Genomic DNA, 16179 nt, shown 5'->3' on the forward strand with positions numbered 1-16179 from the left:
AATGGAAACAGACATTTTACCCCCCCAAAAGGAAACACTATTTTAGACATTTCTTTGTCAAAAATATTTTTTAACGACAAATTAAACAACTTAGTTATGGGGGGGAAGTTTTCTATTTTTTCCTTATATATTTCTCTGTGAAGCAACATTAAAAAGTATCATTCTGCAAAGCTTGCAGTCTTGGCAGAATTTCAACATGTTCTTAAATCCTAAAATAAAAATGTCTTTTAGGGAAATGTGAGTAAGATGTAAGTCATTAATGACTCATTGCTTTCAGAAGGTGAATAATTGGGTAACTTACGCTGTGATTGGTTTTAAGAATTAAAATGTAGAGACAAAATCGTTATAAATTTACCTGTTTTTCTCTAAATACTATCGGGGGTTTTGTTTTTACATTTTCTTAGGGAATATTTGTATTTTCAAAAAATAAAAAAAGAAGAATTAACAAACAAAAATGTAAAACCTTTCTGAACCAAAAGACTAAATAAGTACTTGTTTAATTGTAAATTTCTACTGTCGTGTTGATATAAATCATTTGAACCCATGCTGCAAGCCATGTTTAATGTGTAACATTCTCTTTAACAACTCTACTCAATTTTTAATATTTTGTGAAATAACTGTACAATATCCAATTTTAAGTTGCTGGAAAGGGTGAAAATGCAGTTGGCTTCTTTTCTGGAAGATCCTCAGTACCAAGACCAGTATTCTTTGCATACAGAGATCATAAAAACATTTGGTAGAGTTGGGCCTAATGCAGAACCAAGGTTCCGAGATGAGTGTAAGTTACATTTTTCTACCTTTTTTCCCCTGAATTATAATGTAAGATCAAAGCCAGAAGCTCCTCTCAGGATTTGTCCTGTGTTAAAGCCCTTCTATACTTTTGTATACTGAAAGCTAAAAGTGAACCAAGTTGACTGTTGTGAACTGATCGGTAATGCTATAACTGGATAGTTTTTATACTACATACTGACTGCTGTAACACATATGAAAACTCATAAACAATTTCAAGTCATTTTTAAAACATTTTTAAGTAACTGTAAATTTCAAAATACTATGCTGTGTTCTATTTAAAGCTTACCATTTAATTCTCATTTTTAAGGACATTTTTATGTGTTTCTAGACATGTTCCTGTGAAAAACAGGCTTTTCTTCCACTTACCATGCCATTCAGCTATGATCAGTGATGTTGTTTTAATGCACAGCTTGTTCATCTACTAAATGATTTGCATAATTATCTGCTAAAGCATTTTCTCTAGTTTTTATAATATCTCTTTTACTATGGGCCTCAGCGTTTATGACAGCAATTTCTTTTAGTGGCATCAAAGTATCCAGTAATTATTATTCCAAAGGCATATGTCAGTTATCACTGCTATACTTTAGTCCTTTAATTTTTAGCGATTTGACATGCCCTAGAGAGGACCACAAGTTTGGCTTCTTAAAGTCATTTTGGTTTCTAGAACAAAATTAGATTCTCCCATGGTCTAGTTGTTGCATATCTGGCCTGATAATTTTAATATAAGTGTCATCAACAAAAAATATTGTTAGGAATTGGACAACATTGTCCAAAAGGTCTTCCGAGGGCATAGCACTTACTGAGCTACAGAAACACAATCACAAAATTATTTTTCAGTGGGTCAAGTTGATAACATGAGAAAATAGCAATATTTCATGATTAGTTAACAGGAAAAGATTTGTTACTTTAGCTAGCAGTAGGGATAGTTTGAAATACTGTAACATCAGATTTATAAGTGATTTTAGTAAAAACTCTGAAGGTACTTTGACCATCTTTGTTGAGATTATCATTGTTCTGAAGTGGAGAGACTAAGTCTTGGCTCTTGGATCAAAGAATTGGCTAAGTAGGCATTGAATCTTTGGTGTGTGCCATGTTATCGAGTTAGTAACTTTCTCTAGATCATGATCTAACCTTTTTGTGTGCGTTCAGAAGAAAGGTTTATACATCACAGAGAAGAAAGACATTTTCTTTTCATAATGGTCCCAAAATAACAAAGGTTGATTTGGGAAAAGATTGATGATAGACGTTTCCACTGCTTGAATAGGCGTAGTAAACCATTTGTTACCCCTGTGGCCTTCTACAATTTAATGTATACCCACAAATATGTCTTATACACTCTTCTTTCACATTCTGGTACAACCAGACTTTTTTCCCCCACTTTAAGATAAAAAAAACCTTTTTTTTTCTTTTGTATTTACTGCCCAATCAATTGGCTTTCCTTTTACTTTAAAACTTTACCCTGAGGACCTTCATGTACTGTGTTAATAAGGTTAATGGTAAGAGTAGAACCCATATTGACAAGGATTCCATACTGTTATCCATCTAAATTTATAGACAATTGCTTTTAGGAGTTTAGAAGAAGGATAGAGAATTGTTGAGTTGTAATATCTTCCCCAGAGTGGCATTTTGGGTATTTGTCATTCTATTTCTTAGAGAATAGAGGACATTGATTCATCCAGTGGGCTTTTTTTCTTTTCCAGCTCTTCATTATCACAGGACCTTTTGGTCTTGATTTTTTTCAGGAACTACTGGTTTTATCTAGAACACAATTAAGTCTTTAACTGTTGTTTGTTTTCAGCTTTTTTACTTTATAAAGCTCTCTGAAAATGTTCAGTCATATGCTGGAGATTTTCTAACATGGCAATTTTACAATTCCGATTTGTTGTTTGTTTGTTTTTTTAGAAGTTCTTTATTTCATTTCTGAGCCCATTTACAAAAAGAGAGGATAAGATTCCCCGTACTTTGGCTGTTGGATCTGCCCCAAATATTTTCTGAAAGTTTATTGAAATCAATTCTTATGAAGTCTCCTGTTGATTGATTTTGTTTGTAGTATAGACTATGTCCAGTCTGCCCTTAAGAGAAAAGCTGCAATGGCCTTATATTGTGCATTTCCTATTTTCCTTGCCCACTGAAGGTGGGTTGTAGAATTATGCATATCTTGGTTAGTAAATCTCTCAACCATTTCCATCTGAGGAGTTATCAATTAAGTAAATTAATTGCTACAGATGTGGTAGCTAGGGTAATAAGTATGTAATGAAATGTTGAATTCTGTAGTAAATTTTTGTCTCTTTTGGGATTTAGGAGGATCTCTAATTATAGCCTTTAATTGGCTCTAGAGTTTAAAGTAACTTCTATAGATTTGTTTTCTAGTTAAGCAATTTTAAGGGGTTATTGTGCAGTATGGTTATTGAATTTCTGAGAAAAACATTAAGGAAAGGATTACTTGTTTAGGAGGTCAGAAAAGAAGCAGAAGGAATAAAGAGGCCATGTGTCAATAGAAAAAGAAGTTTGAGGAACATTCTAAAGGTTTGGGTAGAAGGGAATCTCAAAAATTCTCTAGAGACTGTCTTAGAGCCACCATTTTATTGAGGCCTCAGCATGCCAGTTAGTGAATTGGAGTGTCGGAATTCAGTGGGAAGTCAATGAATGTTTGGAGTTCTCGTCTCCTAGTTTTTCTCTAGAGCTCCTCTTAAGTATGTTGTTATTAATTTTGACAAGTCAAAATACCCTAAAAATGGCCTTTGTTATTCTGAGTTTTCATGGTTGGTTTTTGTTTTTGTTTTGTTTTGTTTTTACTATTTACTAAAGTATGTATAAAAGTTGTGATTATAGTGTCGATTAATTAGGAAGCAGGAGGCTTTTCTAGGAGGAGATTGTGGCTTTCACATACATAAACTCAATGCAGACATGAAAGAAGTCACTACAATTGGTCAGAAGTATATGCTTCTTAGTGGTGTTTTGGGTTCCCCAACGAAGCAGAGATTAGGAAGCGGCCCTGTGAGCAATACTTTAATAGTCACTGACCCTGGAACCATTTCTCCAAGGAACCCTGGTTTTACTGGGAGCTGGTATTTACGAAACACAGTCTTAGGCCCTAGAGGTGCTCATTGCCACTGAATTAGATATTGTTTCTTGGGCCATCGCTTTTATTTTAGCAGTAGGATGTCTATATTTTTGAAATTTTATATTATTCACTGAGACAGAAGATGATCTTGAGCCCTTTGAGTGACTTGAACTGAACCACCAGTGCTATTTGACATTGGTCTTGCTAAGAATTTGAGAAACTAAAACTAAGAATTGTTTTTTGGAGTGAAATAATTTGATCTGACAAAGAATAAGTATACTATATTTGTCCTTTGTTTAATAGCAGTGGTAATACCTGAGTTTTATAAAGAAACTTATTTGTAAAGATAACACAAGAGGTAGATTGTTTACACTTATTTGTTTGTTTTTCATCTTTCATATTGGGAAATTTAATTCCAATGAGGCCAAATGACCTATAGACATCCTTGTAATTAGGTTATAGAGATAGCGCTATGGTCTGTTCCTTCCAAATGTTTTTATTCTGAAAAACATGCTTTCCTCTCTAGTAAGAAAAAGCAGGTAAAGGATTTGAAATCATCTAGAACTAAAATGAAATTTTATAAATTTTAAAAGGAAAAAAATTTTGTTTAATGTATTAGTGAAGTGTATGTGATGTTTTAGATAAAAATCTAACAATTTCTTTTTCTTTTTTCAGTTGTTATACCACACTTGCATAAGTTAGCCTTGGTGAACAATTTACAAATCGTGGATTCTAAAAGACTGGATATTGCTACCCATCTTTTTGAAGCCTACAGTGCACTTTCCTGTTGTTGTATCCTTGCTTTATTAATGTGTATCTATATTTATATAACCAGTCTTAAGTGAACCTCAGTTGTTAAAGTTTGGAAGTTAGTATTTTTTTCTTCAACTTACTTACATAATGGTTATAGAAGATTAAAATTTGGTCTGACTTGCCCCACTGTTTATTCTAGCCATGTCATAATTTTAAAAGATGATTTTAAGTCCTCTGTGCTTATATGTTCTATAATTTTGAAGCACTGACTAAAGTTTTATCTATGTTAACTGGCTAAGTAACTGAGTAAGAAATGAGTTATACCTGAAGCTTCTGTTAATCAAAAGGAAGCCTTGTATATGTTCTGACAGTTGGTTTTTCAGTGAATGTTTAACCATCTGTATCCAGTGGAAGGCTATGGAAAGATATCGCTCTTTGAGGAAGTATAGTGCCAACATCGCTGATCATCTCCAGTGATGGTAGAACTGAAGGAAAACTCAAAGATCATCTAACCCATGTCAACTACTACATTTTGTAAATGATTAAGCTAAAGCTTAAAGACATAAGTGACTTCTTCTGTTTTTTAAAGTTAAAAGCAAAACTATGACTACAACAAAGAACTTAAGCTGTCCTATTACATGTTCTTTTTACTATCCTAGGCCTAGTAAAATAAAATTAAGAAGGAAGCAAAGATAAAGATGGGCTGAGTGAGCTCCAGCTTCTCTGCTCTCCCATTAAAAGGCAGGCGAGGTCAAGAAAGAGGAAATAAGAGATTGAAAAAGGAATGAAAGGCTGAATATGCAAACAGAACTATAAAAGTACATGCTAGACAACATAATCAGAGAATTCTGATTATAACATTAAAAAAATGACAGTAGAGAGAGGTTCCTAGGAGAAAACAGAGGACAAAGGAAGTTTCAGGATTAATATTTATGGTTCCATATTATATGCCAGTTTGAAGTAGTAAGTCAAGTGAACAAGTAATTTTAAATAAATATGTTACAAAATACCACTGATTTGGTATTTTGGTATATACCAGTTCATTGGTAGTGGATTCTTGACTGGAATGTTCCAGTGGGAGGTTTTGTTTTGAATAAATCAAATAGGGAAAGTAGAAACATAGAGCTGTTAAAGGAGCTATTTGTCCTTTTGGAAATGTTAAAACTTGAAGTTGGATGAGTAGTTGAGAACATTTTATTTTTAGGAATCTACTATAGATTACCTATTCATGTGGATGATGTAAGCCATGTTTTTTATAATACAGATTATAAAGTGGCAGAGACACCATATTTTGGTAATTTTGTACTTCAGCTATCCGTATATCTTCTATAAGTTTATTTCCACTAAAAGGAGAACTTAGTATTATTCTTGATTTATCTTGTTGGCATTTTCTACTTAGGGAAGATAGAGGAAGCAAAAAGAGGAAGTGATATTCTGAATTGGCAAGAAAGAACTCTTTACTAATGGAGAAGTAACAAGACCCTTTCAAGAAAGTAATAATGGCATGTCAAAGTTTGTATTCCAAAGCAAGAAAATATTGCTATGTTTATACCTTCCCTAGACTTTGTGAAAATAGATGTTTAGAAACTTAAGCAAAAAGTTATGTATAACCTTATGTAGCAGAGAGTTTCTAAAGGAGTATGCCTCAAGGGAAACTGGGAAGTCAAAAGATCCAAAATTGTAGCTGTATAAAACCAAATATTCCAAGTAGGCAAGGCAGTTGTTTCTGAAGCACATAGAATCTGTATAGAAAGAATATTATTGTGGGTTTAGGTATGTACACAATATAGAGTAAATATAATAAAGTCTTTACACCAGTACAGTAAGGAGAAGAACATCTTAACAGTAGACCCACTTCAAGTACTAAAATTGTTAGTTCTACATGAGTCATAACTTGTACTTGTGTCAACAGAGTGGTATGGCCACAATAAAATCACGTTGTTCTGTGATCCAGATCTGTTCTGAGGTTCCATTGCATTCTGAGCTGATAGAACACAAGAGTATTCCTTTCAGCACTGACATCATATTTTAATTAGGACATGGGAAAACTATACTGTTTAACATTAAGTATAGTAATAAGTCAAAAAATCATGTTTTAAAAAAATTTGAAGGAATTTAGAAATGTTTAACCTGGAGAAGACCTAGCCTGGGGATGAAAAAGTAATTCAAAAATTATTTTAAAGGTTGTTATATAGAAGAAAGTTTAGGCACACTGTGTAACTCAGGTGTAGAGCTAACACTAACAAGAAGGTTATAGAGAGTCTGATTTTATAAGGAAAACTTTCTGGGGGCACCTGGGTGGCTCAGTCAGTCAGGCGTCCACCTCTTGATTTTGGCTCCGGTCATGATCTCATGAGTCAGGGATTGAACCTCCTGTCTGTCTCTGTACTCATAGGGAGCCTGCTTCTCTCCTCTTTCTCCCTTTGTCCCTCTGTGCACTTTTTCTCTCTAAAATAAATAAATCTTAAAAAAAGTCTTTAAGGAAACTTTCTAATTTAGCTGTTTAACAATGGATTGATCTCGCTTATGAACTATGAATGTCCTGTCATTATTAGCAGTTAGAGGCTTTATTTATGGCCGTCATTTACAGATGACATAGAGGTGATTCCTAATATCAGTTTCCATCCCTTAAGAAAGATCGTGTGATTCCACAAGGAAAAGGTATAACTAAACAGTGAGTAGAGAGAGAAGACTTACCTCTTTACCTCCAAATAAGGCCATCTTCAGTTTTTTAATCCATGCCCATATTCCTCTAGATCAGACTCTTTTTTTTTTTTTTTTGGGAGTCAGAGAGCGCCTGGGTGGCACAGCGGTTAAACGTCTGCCTTCGGCTCAGGGCGTGATCCCGGCGTTATGGGATCGAGCCCCACATCAGGCTCCTCCGCTATGAGCCTGCTTCTTCCTCTCCCACTCCCCCTGCTTTTGTTCCCTCTCTTGCTGGCTGTCTCTCTCTCTGTCAAATAAAAAAGTCTTAAAAAACAAAAAAAAGATGGAGATGAAAACATACATGCAATAAAGAGGGTACTGGAGGAAACAGAGACAATGCAGGGAGCAGAAGGAAAAGTACAAAAAACTCCCCCCAAATACAATAAAGCAAGAACTAGCTAAACAAATAAAATCTATAATCTGTGAGAAAACCAGAAAAGATTCAAAAATGGATTAATCTAGATCTAACATGCATATGACAAAAGTCTCATTTAATAACCAAAGTCCTTACCATAATCTGCAAGGCACTGTAAGATCTGGCTCCCTCCTCCTCCACATCTCAAACCTCATCTTTTATCCTCTCCTTTGCTCACTCTGCACCCACCACTCTGGCCTCCTTGCTTAGAATGTGATAGACATACTTTCACCTAGATGGAGCCTTTGCTCAGCCTCTTCCTGGTGTCTAAAACACTTGCTCCTTTATCTCCTTATCTCCTTCAGGCTTTTCCTTGAATGTCATCTCCATGAAGCCTGCTTGCGACACCTCCATATAAAGTGTAACATTCTTCACCTTGGCTTCCTAGTACCCTTTATTTTACTCGATATTCTTTCCAAAGCCCTATCACCTCCTAATATATATGTAACTTACCTATTTTTTATATTTATTGTCAAGAACATAAGCTCTCCATAAGGAGGGAATGATGTCTGTTTTGTTTGTGCATTCTTTGTATCTAAAAAAGTGCCTGGCACATAGTAGGTGACAGTAAATTTTTGTTGTGTAGTGACCTCCATGCCCAAACATGGGCCAAGAATATTCAGGAAGACCATTCAGTTTCTGGTGTGGTTGCCAGCAATTGGAGGAGCAGCTTAGATCCCTCCACCCTTTCCATCACTCACTCAGTTTCCCTGAAAAAATTGTTAACTCTTAGATGCCCATTGTATTCCCAGTTGCATTTTAGTAGCCACAGACGTATATCTGGTCCCTGCTCTAGACATTTAAATAGAGCATCTTGCTATTTGCAACCTGGAGAAAGCAAAGGGGCATGGGACAAACAGCTTTTACTGGAAAAATATGTGTGATCATGGTATGTGTATATGTTAAATGTATTGATGTATACAAATTTTACTTTTAACATTAGATGATAGGAAAAACTAAGGAAGAGTTGAAGTCAGAAGGAAAGTTAGTGAAAATCAAAATCAGTTATTAGGTTATATGATTGAGGTCTCTTAATACTATTTCTGCCCATGGTATAGCAATTTAATGTGAATTTCTTTAACAAAGTGACTGCCAAAACTTTACATTTTTAATTAATATTAGTTTGTGGTAATATTAAAAATTAAATTAAAAAGTTTAGATTAAGTAATAGAATTTCACTATTATAAACGAAAGCCATTTCACTAAAAAGTAGTTCACTAAAGTCTTTTTTTTTTTTTTTTGAAATCAGGTCATTTTAAGTTCCATGATAAAAGAATGTGAACAAAAAGTAGAGAACAAGACCGTCCAAGAGCCTCAAGGGTAAGACATTAATTCTCTTTTTAAGGCTTCATATTAACCTTAATTTCTCTATCTAAATTTTCTATAGATGGGTATGGTGTTTTATTTTGTGTTACTTTTTAGTCATTTATTTGGAAGGCAAGAAAATTATTTAAATCGGTAGTTACCAAATGCTAGTTTATAAACCATCTGTATCAGAATTATCTGGGGAATTTAAAATTTAGATCTCTACCCCCTGCTCTGTGTCATCCTCTCGATCTGATTCAGCCTAGGGATCTGTATGTTTAAAAGCTAAAGACAATGTGATAGGTAGCTGGATTTGGGAATCACTGGTGAAAATAGTTTCTTAGAAATTTGTGATAGGAATTATAAGATGTAACTTGATTCACTGCATGAAGGATTGTAAATTTGTGAATGTTATGTTTACATGCTCCTAACCAAACTAACTAGAATTCAAAGATTGACTGAAGTTAACATATAAGCACAGATGTGAAAGAGTAAAGGTGGGCATTCAGGAGAGGAAGTAATTTACAAATAGACTGTGTGTACTCTTACCTCTTATTGATGTAACCTTGAGCAGTTAATCTTAAATAGACTCTGTTAGGCATAAAAAGCTCAAAGGTTTTTCCTTTAAAAGCTTGACTACTAGGAATAAGTGTATCCTATCAGGCTAGGTACCCAGACACACGCACTTACCTCCCCACACCCCCGACCTCTCCCACACACATGTACATATACAGCTTTTTACTACTTACTGTATGTCAGAGCCCTTTCTTTAGCCTCTGGGATGGTAGGAGCTCTCCTACCATTGTAGCCGTGGAAGGTTAAGACAGTAAAAATATTTTCATAGGCTTCAATTCTGAACACATAATCCATAAAATTAACGCCAAAGCAAACACTTCTGTTCATTTGTCATACATTTAAGTGTTAAGATTATTTGGTGCCTTATCAGTTGAAAATGTAAAAAGTTTGGGGACAAAATTAAGAAGAATATGTGAAATGCATTCTAAATGAAATTTCATTAATTAGCATGCAGGAATTAAGAAAGACAAAAATATCTTTATAAATTCGCAAGATTACTTCAGTTATATGACCTTCCTTTAAAAAAAGTTTATTTTTATAATCATATTTTCCCATGTTATTCAGATCTTCTATATTATTTTTTTAACTTTTAGATAATTTAAAAAAACACAAAATAATATAGTGAATTCCTATGCACTCATCACTCAGCTTCAATAATTATCAACTCATAGTCAATTTTATTTCATCCATCCCCCTCCTGTATTCTGGTATGTATCTCTAAAAGACAAATGCTGTTTTTTATAACATAAACATAATGTCATTAACACTAAAATAACAGCTTCTTAATATTATTAGTTATCTGGCCTATGTTCAAATTTCTAATTGTTTTATAAATGTCATTAGGGATTTGTTGTTTGTTTTTTCCTTATAGCCTGTTTCTTTGAATCAGGATCCAGGGTTCCATTCATTGCAATTAATTGACATGTCTCTTTAGTCTCTTTTAATCAATAGGTTCCCCTTCTATCTTGTTTTTTTCTTCATGTACTTATTGAAGAAATTGAGTCTTTTTTCTGTAGAGGTTCCCACAGTCTGAATTTGGTTAATTGCATTTCCCTCTTGTTCTTAACATGTTCCTCTGTATTTCCTATAAATTTGGTGGTTGGGTCCAGATTTGGAGACTTCATCACATTCAGGGCGTGTTTCTTTATTTTGCAAGACTGCTTCGTAGGAGGAGGTGTGTTTTCATCACGAGGGAGACAATATCTGCTTCTCTCTTTTTTTGGTGATATTAATATCTGTTATTGATCAATACCTAGCTCCACTAATTCATTAGCTATTACTAAATACATTACTCTGATTCTATCTTTCCCTCTTCATTTGCGAGCTAGAATACTTCAGGGAAGAAACCTTCCCCCATATGTACTACAGTTACCCAGTGATACAGTTTTTTATAGTAAAGGCAAGGTAAATGTTCAGTTCTTTCTCTTTACTTACCAGTTTTCTAAAATAATGAATTGATTTACCCTCTGATGGTGACTAGTTAGGTGATTTGTTTTGTTCAAGTATTATAAACTCATGTACTTTCAAATATTTGATATAATTCAGTGCATTGCACCTACTATCTTTTGATGCCCAAATTATCCCATCTTTGGCCATTGCAAGGCTTTTCAAGTTGACTTCCCAAGTCCTTTTGACATTAATTTGCAAAATGAAATGGAATGGAGGGAGAGAGAAATATTCTAGGATATAAATAGTTTTAAGGAAGATCAGTCAGGTATAAGAGGTTCTACAGATTCAGAATCAACAAGAAATGGCAACTGGTTTGATATGAGTTGCAAAGGAAAGATCTGAGATTTCTTTGAAAACTTGCAGGAAGAAGACAATATTACTTTATAAGGCAGCCCATTTCATTTTTAGCAGCTCTGTTTTTACAAATTACTCTTATCCTGAGTTAAAGTCTCCCTTCCTATAATGTTTCCTCTCTAAAATAGGTTTCATCATCTGGCAGAGAGGTGGGGGGAGTGTTATAGACCCCTTTGTAAAACTGATAAAAATGTAAACTTCTCTTCAGAAAAAATTGCTGTAATGTAGTGGTTTTTTGTTGGAAAGCTTTGTGTAAAATAGATACCTGGGTCCTTTATACTATATGGAAAGAGTCAGAATAACAGGATTAGGCCAAGACATCTGTATTTTCAGTAAGTTCTTCAGGTGATCGTGATGTGTATCAGTAGAGCTATACATATATATACAGCTATGCAGATATATATTTATATCTAATTTTTTACATGTAACATTGGTATTTGTTAAGTCTTCTGAACCTTCTCTTCTCCAGACTGAACGTCCCAGATGCTTTAACATCTTTGTTGCTCTCTAGTTAGAATATCATTAAAATGTGATAGTACTCCAATATTATCTGACCCATGTATCCTGTTTTTCTCAGTGCAAACTAAAATCGTACTTACCTTTCAGCTTACAGTATTGTTCTACAGAAAGAAAACAAAACTGTAAACTTAGAACATTAAGGAAAGGCATTAGAGAAAATCTAGGACTTGAACTGAGATTTAAAGGATATTTAGACACCAGATAGAAAGCAAGAGATAAGTTAAAAACGTTTTGAACACAAACTCAGCAAGCTTGACTCAAAGGGAGCTAGAATTTGAGCCGTAGTGGTTGCTTAAAACACACACACTCCCAAGAATTAGATTGCTATGTTTCTTGAATGCTAAGCACACTTTATCTTGTAGGGAGTAAGTAGCCATTGAAGATTTTTGAGAAGGGATAGGATATGAAGAAGTGATTATTTCAGAAGTTAATGTGATCATGCAAGAAAACCAGATCTAAGATTGTTGGAATAATTCAGTTGGAAGGTATTGTCAATGGAAATAAAAATAAATGATGGATGTTTCATAGAATAAAATGAAGGATTTGATGACTGGTTTTATTATTTTATTTAAGTTTTATTTATTTAAGTAATCTCTAGGCCCAGTGTGGTGCTCCAACTCATGACCCCAAGAACAAGAGTTACATGCTCTTCTGACTGAGCCAGCCGGGCACTCTTGCTGATTGATTTTAAATAGAAGAGAGGGAGCCATTATATTCACTGTTGGGAGGAGAGGAAAATGGTAAAACCACTAACAAATAAGGAAATAAAAATGGTGAATCATTTCTAAAGTTAGGGTGTGAAAAAAAGCTTGATGTTAGCTTATCTAACAAACAATAGTAATAGGACACTTTTTCCAAACTCCTTATGGAGATGATATTTGAAACTTCAAGAGAAAGTTTCAGTAGTAAGTTCTGTAATTGAAGAACCAGGAGCCAAACACTGAACCTTATGGAGGATTACTTTGTGGGAAGAGAAAAGGCAGCAGGAGACAAGTAGTCAGAGACAAGGGAGCGGCCAGGTTGGTATACTGGCAGAAGAGCTGTGGGAAGAAGAGATTTTCAAGATGGGAGTCTGGCATTTAACCTAGTAATTCACAGAGCACATCTTTAAGAAATACAGAAAACCAGAAGTTCTTGGTGGCAGCACGTACTTCATCTGTAGTTTCAGTGGACATCTGCTGAGCTCCTGCACCTCGCCATTCACTGCCCTTGACATGTTCAAACATACTCTCTCCTTTAGTCCTCAGAATATTTTGCAGCAGTAATTGCAATCTGTATTTTTCCGTTGAGGAAAATTGAATGAGAGTGATCTAAAGCATATTGGCCAAAGCCACAGGCCAATAAACTGGGTTAATTGTTGGATCACTGAAAAATTGTACTTGATCAGTGTTCTGTTTGGTATTATGATAAATTAGCAATCTTTAGTAGTTATTTAGATTGTGTTTACTCCCTGTACAGAAGGTTGTTCAAAAAGAAAGAAGAAATGGATTTAAAATTGTTGATTGAAACTAATGCAAGTGGCAGTTGAGGACATTCTCCCCTGCCCTCCGGAAAGTAATACATCATAGGATTGTTATCAGCACAGCATATAACACCTCACTGTGATTTAATTTACTCATTTGTGAAAATAGGGATAGTGTCTATCTTCCAAGGTTGCTATAAGAATCAAATGAAGTGATGCTGATAATAAGAAGAATAACTACTAATACTTACAGCAATGCTATTAAATGTCTGGCACTGCTAATAAGCACTATCTACACTTTTATAATTCTTAATAGACCTGTGAGGTAGGTAATAGACTTATCTCCATTTTACAGATGAGGATTACATTACAGATAAGATCAAATAACTTGCCCAGGGTCACACAGCTGCCAAACAACAGAGCCAAGATTCAATCTCACTGCAGACTGAATTGCTTCTAACCTCTACACCATACTGCTTCCTTTAATATAAACGATGAACATGAAGTTCCTAACCTAGTATGGTACATAAAAACTCCTGCCCGTAAATATTAGTTTCCCTTTTATGATACCAATTCAGAATGTATTTATTAACAATATTACTAAAGAAATGAAAAAATTGATATTTTAGTTTTTTAATTGCTTTACTTGAATTTTAAAATTTCTTTCCTAGCTCAATGTCAATTGCTGCAAGCTTAGTGAGTGAAGATACAAAGACCAAGTTTTTGAACAAAATGGGCCAGTTGACAACATCAGGTGCCATGTTGGCCAATGTGTTTCAGAGAAAGAAGTAAAAGCAGGAAGGAAGCCCCCAGTAAACACTAAGATGGACTCAAGCAGACTGGTTCCTTGTACTTGAAGTACTTGCCTTTTTTATTTCCTTGTTTTATGTTCTTGCATTATAATTTTATCCTAACCTCCAAAGATATTTGCACTGCTTTTGATTATTGCTGTATATCTGTTAATTTTGGAGTTATAACTGTGGTGATAGAAAATTGAGTTTATAGTCTGTACCAAGTCCCTCTTCTATGTTCTTGTCTTTCAGAATAATTTTTTTTATATATATATATAGTGAAGAGGTTTTTTTTTTTTAATTTTTGAATGGGATATTAGCAAATATCTGTATTATACACTAAGCTATTACAATGGTACTTAAAATAATGTAAATTTGAAGTCATTGTTATAAAGTAATAAAAGTGGAGATTACTTAAGTATTTAAATTATGAAAAGAATAATGCAGACTTTTTATTGTTTCTTAACTGACTAGAAAGAGCCACCAGCATTACTCTGTGCCTTTTGGACTTCAGTTTGTGTGTCTGTAGGAATTATGTGCATTCCATTCACACAGTATTTTATAATGCTGTGATGAATTTGAGTTACAGATCCTACAGTAAGTAGATTATAATGAAACTTTCCATATTTCAGAGCTCTCATGAATATTCTTTAAGTGCTATTCAAACCTCCCCAGCACTTACATGCATATAATGGGCTTACCAGAGGAAAGACAGCACATAACCATGGGGAGTGGTAACCAAGGTGAATTTTACAAACTGATGCGTAGTAGTTTAAATATTCAAAAATAAATGTAAGTAAGAAGAGCTAATAATTGTGAAGTTCTTTCCCAGATTTAAATACACAGGAAAGTATGGTTTGAATTTGAAATTTAACACTTATTTATGTAAAATATTTTATTTAAGATATTTTCTAATGATTTTAATTTCAGAGATTATCTTTTCATTCTTGCGTTACAGAGAAGTACCGAAAAGTTAAGGACATTTGGGGGCTGCTTTTTTCCCTCTAAACTAAAAATGACATTAGCTAAATTATTATTGGTTAGTTAACACCTTGCCCTTAAAGTCAGTGACTATTCTTGTGTTTGGTACGTATTACATAGAGTCTTAAGTCAGTGTACAGTTCCACTGGAATTTGACAGTTGTCTATAAAGTAATGCAACTTGAAGTAGAAAAGAGTGGTACTGGACATAGAAGGGGGTGATTGGTTTGAGGGGTTAATGTGAGGCCTTTTTGTAAAATGAATATTTTGATAAAGAGAATTCTTGTTTGAGCACAGTTGATGCACATAGGTGATTCTCATGTTTGTTGTATAAGCTGGAACATAGTTGGATTACATTCACTTCCTGGGAAAGCTAGCTTACCACACAGTCAAGCTTATAAAATAAGTTGCCATAAACAAAGCCATTTAAAAAGTTCATTCTGAAATTATTTCTTTTACCTATAGTGACATAATTGTTACAATTACAATTAACTAGTCTTTCAGAAACTGTTGGATTCTAGGCATTCCTGAGAAATTGAAAGTGGCTACCTTTCATGTCAAAAATGTTGATCTATTATAAATAAAATGTTTTTGCATACTTGTTTTTGTTTTGTTTCTGGCTATGTGTATTTATTTTCATTTTGAAACACTATATATTCTATATCCAACCAAAAGGAAATGAGAAAGAATGTATTCATTAAAATGTAGTGTGTTATTTAAGGAATATAATTTACATAAGTTACCTATTTAGTTTACTTTTCCTAAAAAAAGATTGTTGCTATAAAATGAGTATATTTCATAGACAGTTTAAAGAAATTGTTATGGCTCTCATTTGCTTTCAAATACAGTAAAATAAGTATATTCGTTACCAGATGAATGAATATAAGTATTTTTATTGTGCTAATTTTTTATCAATTCATGAATCCATTTATCTAAATGCTAGTGGTTTCTTTAAAAGGCAACAGCTAGTAAGGTACACAAATATGTTTCAAGGGAGTCTCTCTTATTATGCT

The 16179-nt window shown here is 33.9% G+C and overlaps 1 protein-coding gene across 1 annotated transcript in view; it reads left to right on the forward strand.

Moving 5' to 3' along the window:
* RELCH (RAB11 binding and LisH domain, coiled-coil and HEAT repeat containing) overlaps nucleotides 1-15764 on the forward strand; it is a 65732-nt gene extending 49968 nt beyond the window's left edge. The window contains exons 24-28 of the mRNA XM_034642212.1: nucleotides 640-778; nucleotides 4532-4648; nucleotides 5874-5926; nucleotides 8980-9050; nucleotides 14067-15764. Of these exons, the coding sequence (XP_034498103.1) occupies nucleotides 640-778; nucleotides 4532-4648; nucleotides 5874-5926; nucleotides 8980-9050; nucleotides 14067-14187 (501 nt within the window). The 3' untranslated portion in view covers nucleotides 14188-15764. The remainder of the gene's footprint in view (nucleotides 1-639; nucleotides 779-4531; nucleotides 4649-5873; nucleotides 5927-8979; nucleotides 9051-14066) is intronic.
* Nucleotides 15765-16179: the final 415 nt, after the last annotated feature.

Source organism: Ailuropoda melanoleuca, chromosome 14 (genome assembly GCF_002007445.2).
Source record: "Ailuropoda melanoleuca isolate Jingjing chromosome 14, ASM200744v2, whole genome shotgun sequence".
NCBI lineage: Eukaryota > Metazoa > Chordata > Mammalia > Carnivora > Ursidae > Ailuropoda > Ailuropoda melanoleuca.